The following is a 13,454-nucleotide window of genomic DNA, read 5'->3' as shown; positions in this document are numbered from 1 at the left end:
CATTGAAAGGGAAAGCCAGTTGGTGAGACAGTGCCGTGGAGCCTGTGTGTGTTTGTGTGTCTGTCCATCATTTACATTTAAATACATACAGTCCTCTAAGATTCTTGCAGCTGGATAGTCTTCAATGGTGCCTAGCCAGTGCAAACACACACATACAATCTTTACACACAGGAAGCCACAGCGCTCATTACAGACCATTCCAGAAAAGTGTGTCATTATTTTAAGTGTAGGACATTCTTCAAAGTTCACAAACTTCTAAAAAGTGCTTTCGGGCAAAATTCTGTCAGTCGCTTGAAAGGAATCCCATCATGTGCATGCGGATTCTTGAGATGGATTCGAGATACAATTGCATGTGTGCAGTTGAGTCAGATTGCTTCTGTTATTTTTGCATTGCCGTTCTTGCTGTCAAAGCACGAACCTCTCCTGCTTTCTTCTTCCCTCTCCACCGGCAGAGGACCTCCCTTATCGCGTGCCTTTGTTGTTGTCATGTGTGCCGTCACTCTCACGCTCGTTCGAGTTGGGAGTCACGTATCTCCGGTAGTAGAGACAGAGTCTGCGTCCTTTCCTCTGGGCAAAGTTGTCAGTGTCTTTTTATGCACGTCTTTCTCTCACATCTCTTTCAATCGGACCCTCCTAATCCCCGGCCTCCTTTTCTTTCGGTTGAAATGATGGGGAAAGTATATCAGGTGGTCTTTCAGTTATGCAAGACATCATCGCAATCATTGCAATTACAATAATTGGAACTTTAGGAGTCGGGAATGTGCACAATTAGCCGTTGAGAAAAGCGAGAGGTCCCTCTCTGCTGATTACGACCTATTGTGAGCTGTAATTGTTTAGATTCTGCTTGTGATAGACCATAGGAGTGCCAATGGAGAGCTGCATCAACTGTGTTACACCTTTAGAGGGCGCTAATAGGGTCTCTGTAGCACTTGAACAAATTCAAAAGACTTTAGATGCATTTATCCAAAAGTGCATTAACCAACGGGATAGTCCCCCTGGAGCAACCTGAGGTTAAGTCCCTCGCTCAAGGGCACAATGGATATCAGGAATGATTGCGATCTCAGTAACTCGCCGGTTCCTGCGTCATGCCTGCTTGATTTCAGTTCAGCAATCTTTGAGATCCTTATCTACCCATTCACCATCACATAGTACAATAAACAAAAACTTGCCATTTTAACTTACTTGGACTGGTTTTGCAATTTTATACCTCACCTTGGTTTCGTATAAGCATTTCAAGCAAGTATTTAGTGTTAGTAGAGTGAGTGTTGCTAGTCAGAGAATCATCTTTAGTGACAGAATTGCTAATAAAAGTCCTAATTCTGACACCTTGTTGTGTGAAACAACACGTGGGCCTCTAGAAGGAGTCAAGATGCCTTCAATGGTGTTTGTCATTTGGCATGTGGAGTCTAAAGGGCCGTTCAAAGTTAATGAACAGGGATGTGGCACCTCTCCACCTCCCCAACAACAGTTCTGACCACTTTGGATGGCCACTTAGCACTGCTGTCTCAAACATTACACTATAGCGCCATGTTGAAAAGTCAACATATATAAAAGTCAAGATAACTAGCACTCAGAAGGGAAGTATATAAGAAGGCTGATGAGTATTTCCACTCAAAGATTTGGTTATGAATGCTTCACATAAGGTTTTTTTTTTTCTGTTTAATTTTGTCATAAATTTTAAATGTCAATCTCTCACTGTCCTTACAGAAATTGAGGCGAAGGAGGCGTGTACATGGCTGAGGGCTGCAGGTTTTCCACAGTATGCTCAGCTTTATGAAGGTAGGACCCCTGTCTTCCTAACATCACCATTTCATGACCAAAATGCATTGAGTTACAGTGGCCAATTATGCATTACCAAATGCACTGTTAGCATGTGTTTATTCATCAAATTAATTAACACTGTTGTTCTGGTTAGAGACGTGGCTTAAGTTCTCCCTATCATTTCCTGTCCTCACTCTGTGGCAAAATGTTAAACAGGTCCAGTGAAGTTTAAATACACTAATGATGATAATGATTATAATATCCTTCTTCTAGTGAGATTTTTTTTAATGGAGACTTTCAGGACTGAAAATAGTTTTTGTATTTCATAATTTAAAGCTATACACCATCAGTCATATTATTAAGCAGTACCTAAGGTTGATGATTAGGCAGAGGTGGCATTATTTTTTTATATAAGAAAAATAACTGTTATAAACATCTCACACAGAATCACATATCAGATAACACGACACCTCAGGTGTCCAAAATCACACACTTTTGACGTACTGACTTCTGCCATTGTGTCATATGAGAGGTCTGTTAACAGTTTCAGAAATCTGAATTGTGTGACTAGGCTGTCATGATTGCCCCACTATAGATAAGAGAGAGCCAGTACAGTAAGGTAAAGGTCTTCAGGAAGACAATACAATTGTCATGCTATCCCTTGCTCACTGGTACAGACTCACGTACACACAAATTGGAAAGCAGTTTGGCCTTGAAAAGTTAATAGAGTTGTGAGTTTCCCCCCAAAAAATGAATGAGCATTTGAGTTAATAAAGCTCTGAGGGTTGCTTAGCGCCTATTGTGATTCCAGCACCTCCTTCCCACACACACACCTCCCACTGTTGAGCGCTGCAGCATTGCAGCTGTGTTTGTTTGGCTGGCTAAGACGTACTTCCTCTACCTTTTCAACACCCGAGGAGGGGAGGTTTGTGTGTGTGTGTGTGTGTGTGTGTGTGTGCGTGAGTGAGTGAGCAGTTGGGGGTTCGGTGCCTTGCTCAAGGGCACCTCAGTCGTGGTATCGAAGGTGGGAGAGAGCGCTGTACATTCACTCCCCCCACCTACAATCCCTGCCGGTACGAGACTCGAACCCACAACCTTTGGGTTATGAGTCCGACTCTCTAACCATTAGGCCACGACTTCCCCATTGCTGCCAACAGTCCCCCTTCCATACATAAATACATTTATACCTGTTTATTGGCTCTCCATTTATATTAAATTTCTTTTCAATTCAGTTATCTCCTCTCTTTTTCTCAGACGGTCAGTTCCCGATTGAGATTTCCTCTGTTACCAGAGATCATGACTTCTTGGATCAAGATGCCATAGAAGCCTTGTGCAGGTGAGACACACGCACATTTACCCAAAGGAAGATTTTGTCACATTTAGATAATTTACAGAGACATTTACGTATTGTGTATGGCTCCAAAACTCCTAAAACCTGATTACCATTATGTGTATGTCTGTTTTTGATCTGATGTTGACACCAAAGAAAATACTGTCAATTTCAAGACAAAAATCACACTTAAACATGGTTTTCTTGCATTGTCAGGCTTATAATGAGCTGATTTTGATAATGTTCAGAGTTCAGTTGACTCTGACTAAACTGACTAATTATCTTACAATAATAAAAAGAAAGAAAGAAAGAAAGAGAAAGTGAAGTATCTTCACTCAGAGAAGAGTCCATCAGAGACCAGCTGGAGCTCACAGACATCTGGAGGCCATTTTCTGGTGCCAGCCCCCCTGATGCAGACAAACACACATTTCCCCCAAACTCAGGGTCACATGACACCAACCAGGTGGCTTCTGGGATAAGCTTTCCGTCTCTTTTGTTGTATTGTTGTCGCCACTCCAGATTTCTACCTCCTTTTTTTATTTTCTTCCTTTTTTATTCTCTGTCCATCTGTCTTCCTCCTTAACCTGAAGTTTATCCCTCAGCAGCTCATTATCCAGCTTGGCTCCCACCTCCCTCATCCTCTTCTCATCTTTTTCTGTCTCCATCTATCTCAGTCTGTATCTCTATCTCTCTGCCCCCTCCTTTATTTCTGTCTCTGTCCAGGGTTTTGACTTGGCTAATGACTGGATTTAGCCTTTGTTTGCGACCCCATGGTTCTTTTCAAAGTATCTGTTTGAAAAACGTCTGTCACTGTTTCACTCATTTATCTGTATGTGTGTGTATTGCAGGAGACTGAACACCCTAAACAAGTGTGCTCTTATGAGATTAGAGATCACCCCTCAAAGAAAAAGAGTAAGTGTCTTGTCCCTTTCACGTTATTTTGCTGAATCATTTCACTTGCTACCCTCTTGCGTTCTTTTGTCCAGTCAAAAGATCCTAAGTGTGTGTAACTTATGTTTGCTTTCTGTATCAGTTAATTAGAAAGACGTTCTTGTTTTCTTATCATTTTCAAGGCCCCAAGGGCAGTGCAGAATGGCCTTTATGTCCAAATAAAGGGCTTTGTTAACTCCCATCCTTCTTCTGATTTTCTTTACTCCTGTTTTTCATGTTTTTCTCACCTTACACATCTTAAAACCCCCCTCCATACCATAAAAGGAAGAGAATGCACACTCTGCTGGTCGGTTGTTGGTCACTGAGTGCGGTTTAAGAGTGAGCGTGTATAGTCTAAGACTGTCCCAAAGCCATGACTCAAACTACATGCAGGTAGAGAATGCAACAACAAACAATCCAGCTATGTAATCACAACAGGGAGCTTAGGAATATAGCCGTCATGTCTGACTGCAGCTTCTTTTTCTGCTCTTAAAACTGGTAAGTCTGAACAATGGCAGCCTTGTCAAGTGTGCGTCCTGTTAAGAAAGCTGATGACCCTTTAGTGTCATCTTGTGTTGATGGAGTCAAAGGTAGAGGTCAGGGGATGACTTGAGGAAGTGATCAGCCCTTTTCAAACATACAAGCAGAAACCATCCCTGGAATGCATTGATCTGTTCAGGTGGCCTCTGTAGAGTCTTCCTCTGTTCCTTGTCATCTTGTCCATAAAGCTTATTTTAATGTGAAAACAGTCTTTTTGAATTAATACTGGATTTTCTGGTGGGCAGTGAAGAAACATTGCACACCAGGTCTTCGTTCTTTTTGATCAAAGGCTTGCCCTCAGGGGCTATAAAATAACAACCCAAGTTTTACGGACTTTCGTCGCCTCCATTATTATACACCGTGAAGGAGACACCTCTGGATCCCGTGACCCCCTGTTAACCAGCAGACTAGTCTTCCTCTGTTCCTTGTCATCTTGTCCATAAAGCTTATTTTAATGTGAAAACAGTCTTTTTGAATTAATACTGGATTTTCTGGTGGGCAGTGAAGAAACATTGCACACCAGGTCTTCGTTCTTTTTGATCAAAGGCTTGCCCTCAGGGGCTATAAAATAACAACCCAAGTTTTACGGACTTTCGTCGCCTCCATTATTATACACCGTGAAGGAGACACCTCTGGATCCCGTGACCCCCTGCCAGCAGACTACTTTTGCTTTTACTGATTTGTGAGGGCCCCAGGACCAAAAGTCTGTTCTACAGCTAAACTGATATCAACTAACTCAGTTAGTGGTAGAAAATTGTCAACCAGTTCTATATTCTAGAATTATTAAATTAACTCCCTAATCGCTTTAGGAAATTACATAATTATTTAAAACTATTTTAACAGGCTGTGAACTCTACAGCTATAATTGTTGATAGAGATCTGGCATTGCAGCACAATCATGTAGCTCTCAAATATTTTCACCTCCCATCCAACCCCTTTGTCCTGGACTCCCATCATAGGAGACGTGGTTCTCCAGGCTTGCTTTAGGTGATTGCATTGATGGGGGATGGGACCAGACCTGCCCTCTCAGGCTGGGATGTGAACCCTGAGAGCTGGCCTGGAATTTGGTGTCCACCACCCACTTCCTTCCATCCCTACCACCCTCAGGGAGGAGATAGATTAACCTGAGTAAAGCAGAGGGGGGAATGGTGAACATGTGACTGTGCTGTGACATGGCTAAGCCAACCAGAGTAAAAGTTTTTCCTTTAGTGGACCCTGGTTTAATGCATATTACACCTTATCAAGCCCAAGAGGCTTGTAAGAGTAAGCAAACCAATTCTCCTAACAATGCTAGACTCATGAACTGTAGGAATAAAACACTTTGATGCTTTGTTGCTGATTTAGGTTCACATTACTTGACTTTATTTTTTTAATGCAACAGTAAGATTCGAGTCATTAGTGTATGTGGCTGCACTGATATTAAAGTGTTGCTTTAACTCTCTTTCATATTATTTCAGAGTGAGGACTCTGATGAGGATGAGCCATGTGCCATAAGTGGCCGTTGGACTTTCCAGCGGGACAGCAAGCGCTGGTCTCGCCTGGACCAGCTGGACCTTGATGTATTCTCCCCTCCAGCTGGAGACACTGGCTCCTTCACGCCCTTCCTGTCCCAAGATGATCGTTTTGCCAGAGGACCCCTTTTAAAGGAGGGAGTTAATGCTAGTGCAGAGAGCATCTTAACAGATCTTAGTGAGCAGCCAGAGGTGGACTCTCTGCACAGTGCTGGTAGTGGAGGTCGAGGAGGATCCCTGAGTACCACTGTACCATCCAGCCCTGCTACAACCATCTCCAATGCTTACACAGCCACCACAACCAGGACGAGCTCAGTTGCTAGTGTTTACTCCTCTGGAACATCAGGTGCCAATGAAGACTCCCTGTCTGATGGGCTTCCATCGCCGCTGGAACGCGGCACTTTTGCATTCGATGTAAAACCAAGCTTGATAAACAGCGGTGCTGAAAAAAGCACACGTTCAAGAGCAAAGAGTTTCTTGAAGCGCATGGAAAGCTTGCGGCTACGCACCAGCAGCAATGCTGCCTCCAAGCACAAAAAGAAGGGTGTAGCTGGTCAAGGTAAGCTGGAGATCAGCGGGCCGGTGCTGAAAGAGGGTCTTGACGAAGACAAACTACGACGCCTCAACTGTGTGGACATCGCAACTCTGGATTGCAATGCAAACCAAAACCGAAGCATCACCTATTCAACGCAGACAAGCAGTGGGAGTGCAGGGAGTAGCCAATCAGAGGCCAGCAGTGGAAGTTCTGTAAGTACTCCCAGTCCAGTCTCAAGAGCACGAAGTCACAGCACAGCAGCGGGGTCCACCAAGAGAGGTGGGATGTACCTGGAAGGCTTTGACCCATTTAATTTTGTTGTGCTGCAACCTTCAGAAGACCAAGAAGGGAAGCAGAATCACCAGAAACAAAGTAAAAAGATGGAACCCAGCTCAACTGCAGAGAACAACCGTCGCAACCATCAGAGTTCAGATAACAGACGAATGGAGGAAGAAGAGAGACAAGAAGAGGAAGGAGGTGTGATCTTCTTCTACTTGCCTGAAGGCCACAAGCCTGGCACTTTTCCTAAAGCACTTGCGGATGGGGGATCCTATTGTGGTGGCGACAACATAAGTCGACGCCCACCCCGGAGTGGCTCGGCCGCCTCACTAGACAGTCGATTGAGTGTCTATGATAACGTTCCTTTCTCAGAAGTGGGAGATGATGAGGACGAAGCAGAAGGAGAGGAGGAGTCAAAACTTGAAGACGTGTTGGAGCGAGTCAGTGGCCTGCAGCAATTGGTCAATGCCTGGTCAGAAACGGGAACTGGGGAAGAAGAAGAGGATGAAGAGGAAGAGGAAGGGGATTCAGATTCAGCCCTTGATTCTGCATCTCCTTGTCCATCATCCCCACTGCAGAACCGCTTAGAAGAGACAGAGAACGGTAGTGACCAGGACAGCACTGGAAACCCACTAGCAGAAAGGGATGAGACACTCAACTCACGTCAAAGATGTGACTCTGGTGTGGGAGCATCACTTACCCGAGCCAACAGGTGAAACTCATACAAAAACACACTGAGTAGTGTCTGAGACAAAGATGTCTTAAGCTTTTTTTGGAGGGGGTGGGGGGGTGTTGGCAGTTTTATCAAAACCATTCCTATAGTAATTTAGAGTTCTGGCAAAATGTAATGGAGAACTATCATGCCAAAAAGCACGCTGAATTAAGGAACAGGGAGGAAGAGAGGGAGTGAGAGAGCATGTCAGAACGGCTCTCCTTACATAACAAGGGATACTTGAAGTAGATGGAATCCCAGTGGAATGTACCACAGGAATTCTAACGGCCCCCACCTGGTGATAGAGGCCATGATTAATCCCTGTTATCTGCAGCTGATCCGTTAGCTTGTGTTTATGTGTGTATACACAATATGTGTAATTCAAGGTACTTATTCTTTCAAGTTTGTACTGTGTACTTACAATTGTGTGTAGTGTTACCATAATAAATTCTGTATGGTTCATGTCTTGCAGTTTATATAAACACTAATTTATATTAGTCTATAATGTCTATGTTTTGAACATGTCGTGATTGATTGAGCTCGGTTAGGTACAACGTTTGTATGAATGTTTATGTTGCAGACCTCAGAGACTGCGCTGGCCAAGTTTCCAGAGCTCCCACAGGCCAAGTCTGCCATCAACAGTGCTACAAGTTGGATGTCAGTCAGTTTTGCAGATGAACCTCCTTCAGAAATACAGCCTGCTCAAACTTACTGCTCTACTGGAGAGATACACACCTACCAACAAGCATGGCTTCAGCTGGTGAGGACTCAGACAAACACGAAAACACACAAAATTAAGTTTTCCTTCTCTCTCTCTCTCTCTCTCTCTCTCTCTCTCTCTCTCTCTATCTCTCTCTCTCTCTCTTTCCCCTTTTTGTCTTCCGTCCTCTCCATTGGGGGCTGGTTATGTCAGACCCCCTCATTACAGAGCTGTGGCTTTTTAATCGGATAAATTCCCTGTTCCTGTTATTACTGGTCACTTACACGCACCTGCACATCAGCACATATAAATGAGAGATTTCAATATGTGAAACCTCCATACATCATGATGGTGACAAGCCCGGTAATTGGCGCCTCAGAGGCATCCACACATGCACAGACACACACATTGCCGATCGGAAAGACAAACACCCCACCTCACATATGTCCACACGTGCATTCATTCCATTTCACTCCTCCTGTTCAGAGCCATTGTCTGCCGTCTCATTGTTTATCCTTTTGCCTGTAAAGGTGGAAACAGCTTTTAGTGGCCCCTCAGCTTCTAGAGGTTTCCCCGTTAAATACACAATTATCTACACACTCATACACTTACAAACCAGCTTCCTGTTGACACATGCTGTTCATATGTAGCCATGTGTCCCTCTGAACACTTCGAGCCAAGTTCTTGAAAAATATCAGAAATGTCTTTGCTAGTTATGTATGGACTATTTGCTCTGTATGACTTAACATTAAATTAGTAATATGCAGTGTTAGGTGCGACTCACAAGACAAAAAAACACGAAAACACCTTTCTATCGGGAGAGAGAGAAGCTGCAGCGTGTGAACGCGCCGCCATGTTTGATGAGGTAATGTTTAACCCTTTGCTGTTTGTAATGTTACTTTATATTTATTGATACATTGTGTATGCTTTTCAGGGCTGTTCCCAAGTTTATGAAGCGGATCAAGGTTCGAGACTATAAGGACAGGAGCGTGTTTGGAGTTCCACTGCAGGTGATAGTTCAAAGGAGCGGACAACCTCTGCCTCAGAGTATTCAGCAAGCTATGCGTTACCTACGGAGCCAATGCCTCGACCAGGTGAGAGATGACAGACGTGCACATATGCAAGTACGCACGTCCAAACGTGTTCTTCGAAGCTTACAGAAAACTGCACAAACACATCATAGCATACCTAACTTTGGTTTGTACAGTGGTATATTCAATCCCCTATTGAAAAACGACAGTCTGATTATTTGCTAGTAAAAGAAAAAAGAAATTTTTAAGGAGAAATTAAAATGTCTGGTCAAGGTCATAACCTAGTTAAATGATCCCTATTTGAACAGCTGTTTAGTTGCATGGTCCCTGTTGTGTTGCTACATGCAACACGGCCAGATTTAAGCACAAGCCATCTGTTGTTTTATCACCACATACTTAAGTACAACACTCTCAGTCTAAGTTTGCACATAGCACAATAACCTCAAAACGCCTGAATGTCCTGGTTCCATATATCTACTAGTTACATATTACCAAAGTTAGCCACATGGTTGACATTCCATTTCAAGGGTGTTTGAGAGAAAGCAAGTGATCTATGGACTTTAGACAAATCTCTCTCTCAGATGTCAGATGAGAAGACTACTTGACAATTTACATAACAGTTACAATTTTAGACTTTTCCAGGCTTCATAACTGGGTTATGTAAGAAGCGGTAGGGAGTTTTCCTAGAGATGCCTTTCCTGTGTTTGGACGACTTATGGTCACCCCAGTAATCCTTCTGTTCAGCTGTCAGCTTGAAAAAGAAAAAGAGAGAATACGAAAGAATTGTCAAAATTAGATAAATAATTTTAAAAGCCTGCATTTAAAGACTTCAAAACTTGTTTAGGCATAATTGCATTACGTGCTTTTACTATTTATACTAAATGTCTTACTATTTTTCTATACAGGTGGGGCTGTTTAGGAAATCAGGGGTGAAGTCACGTATCCAAGCCCTTCGCCAAATGAACGAGTCATGTGGCGCTGGTGGGTACGGAGTCAACTATGAGGGCCAATCAGCTTATGACGTGGCCGACATGCTAAAGCAGTATTTCCGAGACCTTCCAGAGCCTCTGCTTACCAGCAAATTGTCTGATACCTTTCTGCAGATATATCAGTGTAAGAACATTAATAGAATTTACCTTTCAGGTGTTCAGGTAGAAGACCACACACTTGCACTGACATATGCCTGCACAAAATGTACTCACAAACAATGATTTCTCAGCGTTTGAAACAAGAACAATCACATTAAAAGAGCAAGGCATTTCATATCCAGAGGGCAACTTACAACTACTTTACTCTAGATTCTAGAGATCTACACAAGTTCAGGAAATAGCTGTCAAATTATGTTTTGGCACCTATAAATCAGTAACTCACAAGTGTGTTCTTACTACTTACCACAGCTATTTCACAGCACACACACACTCTAATGTGTGTGTGTGTGTATGTGTGTGTGTGTGTGCTCACCTCAAATATCAGAATCTTGAACAACTGCAAACACATTCATAAATTAGTGTGTAGATGATGCCAAGGTGCATGCTTACGAAATTTAGTTTGGTTTGAAGCAACATTTGTCTGTTTATTTATTTTATTATAAATTATCAGTTACATTTAGTCATGCAATGTTTAAAAGAAAATTTAACAAGAATATAATAGAATTTTATAGATGTCTCTAATAGAGGTCTGTTGGCCATGTGTCGAAAATTTACAGTGATTCTTCCATTTATAGTGAACAGAACATGATATTATATTGATACTGTAATATTATGGTACATTGTTATTGCTTGAACAGGCCAGAATAGATTTTTAGAGACAAGATGTCTTGTACCTCACATTAAGACTCACAATAACTCCAGTCTTTCAGGAAAATAGTTTGATTAAAGTGGTCTGTTACCACAACCACAATTACGGAGAAAACAGCCAGCACAAATATGTTCTCTCATAGTCTATAGCTGACCCCAACTACAAGGGAGGTCTCAGCATACCACACAGAAAAGCAAGGGTTTGTGTGTGCCTGTTTTGTGCTCACACAGGGTCTTTCATTCCCAAGGGCGAAAATAACAGAAATCATCTGATGAACTCTCACAGACAATTCCATACATGACATTTCAGTTCACATCAATCCACCCTTTGCTATTTAAAAGCCGCTTTTCTTCAGTGTCACATTACAGCATGTTGCAGATATGCTGAAAATACAGATTGTGCAGTGTACTAGATTCTTCTGTCAGTCTACTTGGTTTATATTGTTGGTTTCTGAAGCTTAAACACCCTTTCCTGATCATGGACTAACTCCCTTCCTTCCTCCTCTGAATGACATAATGAAAAAGGATAGTGTTGTGGGTGTATTGATTGTATTAGCTTACATTTTTGGATTAAAATATAATACAAAATATATTAAAAATATAAAAAATGGAGTTTGTACCACCACTGCACTATATATCTGTACCAGTGCATACAATCATATGTATACAGTGTGTTAAGAGTAAACTAATGAAACACCTCTGTCACTTTCAGATGTTCCCAAAGAGCAGCGTCTGCAGGCTGTGAGGGCCGCCGTATTGCTGTTACCGGACGAGAACCGCGAAGCCCTGCAGACTTTGCTGTGCTTCCTGAGTGATGTAACGGCCAGCGTGGGTGAGAACCAGATGACCTGCACTAACCTGGCCGTGTGTTTGGCCCCCTCTCTCTTCCACCTCAACACACTGCGGAGAGAGAGCTCCTCACCCAGGTGTGTGTGCGTGCAATCTGTTAACACACTTCACCTAGATCCACTCATCTTTTTAATTGCAAAGTGCTTGAGGTGCCATCATATTTGGCATGCGGCTACTTCAAACCCTCAAACCATGTAATTATACTCGCTTCAATAACCACCCCATAAAAATAGGAATCTAGGGAAGAATAGGCTAAAAAAAAGAGAGAGATGACTTCTGTAAGGCTTTGAATGCCCACTGCACTTCAAAATGTAGCATTAAACTGAGTTTGATAATTTTGAGATTAGATTAGTGCTTGCATCAAACATATTTTTTACTTTATCCGTTTATCCCTTTTCATGTGTTTTCCTTATCACAGGGTCATGAACAGAAAGAACACCCTGGGAAAACCAGACCAAAGGGACTTGAACGAGAACCTGGCCGCCACACATGGCTTAGCGCATATGATACAGGAGTGCAGAAAACTCTTCCTGGTGAGCATGACTTTACCTTTGAGTACATTTTGTCCAACATTAAACACACACTGTTCCCTTCTGTTTTAAGAAAAAAGCAAACAAAATCTCTCACGCACATCAGCGTTATCAAAACTGTGTCAGAAACAGTATCAAACTATAGTGGTCTTATCACTCTGCACCAGATGTTTCTCTGTGTCATATGCAGCTCAGGTACAAAGACAAATGCACGCTCATTTAACATGTGCAGACACTCACGCTACAGCACATCTGTTACCAAAACAGCTACCAAAAAGCTCTGTTGAATTTATTTTAAGATTAATGCAGTCATTACGCAATGACCAATCCTTCCTAATTACCCATACAATCATGCATAAACATACAAATACAGAATCAGAATTAGCAGCCATGGTTACAGATAGCAGTGTTATTTTATATGGATACAGTGAGGTTTTTCTGTTTTTCTAGTTCATATAACAATAATGTTTAGAACAGATATCTTAAAGGGTTAGTTCACCCAAAAATGAAAATTAGCTTGTGTTTTACTTACCCTTGAAGCATCCTAGGTGTATATGACTTTCTTCTTTCAGACGAATCCAGTCGGAGTTATATTAAAAATCGTCTTTGATCTTTCAAGCTGTTTAATGGCACTCAGCGGGTGTTGCAGTTGAACAGTCCACAAGTCGTCAAATAAAGCTCGCGCATTCATAATAAAACGTGCCGCAGACGGCTCCGGGGGATGAATAAAGGCCCCCTGTAGTGAATCCATGAGTTTCTGTAAGAAAAATATCCATATTTCAAACATAATAAACACTTTTACATACGTGGATCCGTTCCGGCGGAAGGCGTATGATGTATGTGTAGCGCGCGCGCCTCTGAGATACGCTAGTCTCGCGAGTTTGCTTAATAGGAGCAAAGGAAGCAAAGTCTCCTCTTGGTTTATATCGAAATCCTCCAACATTTTTCTT

The 13,454-nt window shown here is 42.4% G+C and overlaps 1 protein-coding gene across 3 annotated transcripts in view; it reads left to right on the top strand.

Annotated features, from left to right (window-relative positions):
• The window catches only part of LOC107702327 (rho GTPase-activating protein 7-like), a 101,853-nt gene that overhangs the window by 80,951 nt on the left and 7,448 nt on the right, over positions 1-13,454 (top strand). For all 3 annotated transcript variants that reach the window (XM_016504605.1, XM_016504606.1, XM_016504607.1), the window contains 9 exons: positions 1,708-1,779; positions 3,016-3,097; positions 3,940-4,003; positions 6,019-7,598; positions 8,179-8,358; positions 9,233-9,392; positions 10,235-10,442; positions 11,838-12,051; positions 12,393-12,507. In XM_016504605.1, coding sequence (XP_016360091.1) covers positions 1,708-1,779; positions 3,016-3,097; positions 3,940-4,003; positions 6,019-7,598; positions 8,179-8,358; positions 9,233-9,392; positions 10,235-10,442; positions 11,838-12,051; positions 12,393-12,507 — 2,675 coding nt within the window. The remainder of the gene's footprint in view (positions 1-1,707; positions 1,780-3,015; positions 3,098-3,939; positions 4,004-6,018; positions 7,599-8,178; positions 8,359-9,232; positions 9,393-10,234; positions 10,443-11,837; positions 12,052-12,392; positions 12,508-13,454) is intronic.

The sequence above is a fragment of the Sinocyclocheilus anshuiensis genome, unplaced genomic scaffold, assembly GCF_001515605.1.
Source record: "Sinocyclocheilus anshuiensis isolate Anshui unplaced genomic scaffold, SAMN03320099.WGS_v1.1 scaffold86, whole genome shotgun sequence".
Classification (NCBI taxonomy): domain Eukaryota; kingdom Metazoa; phylum Chordata; class Actinopteri; order Cypriniformes; family Cyprinidae; genus Sinocyclocheilus; species Sinocyclocheilus anshuiensis.
The sequence above is the reverse complement of the archived record's forward strand: the minus strand, read 5'-3'. Positions and strand labels throughout refer to the sequence as shown.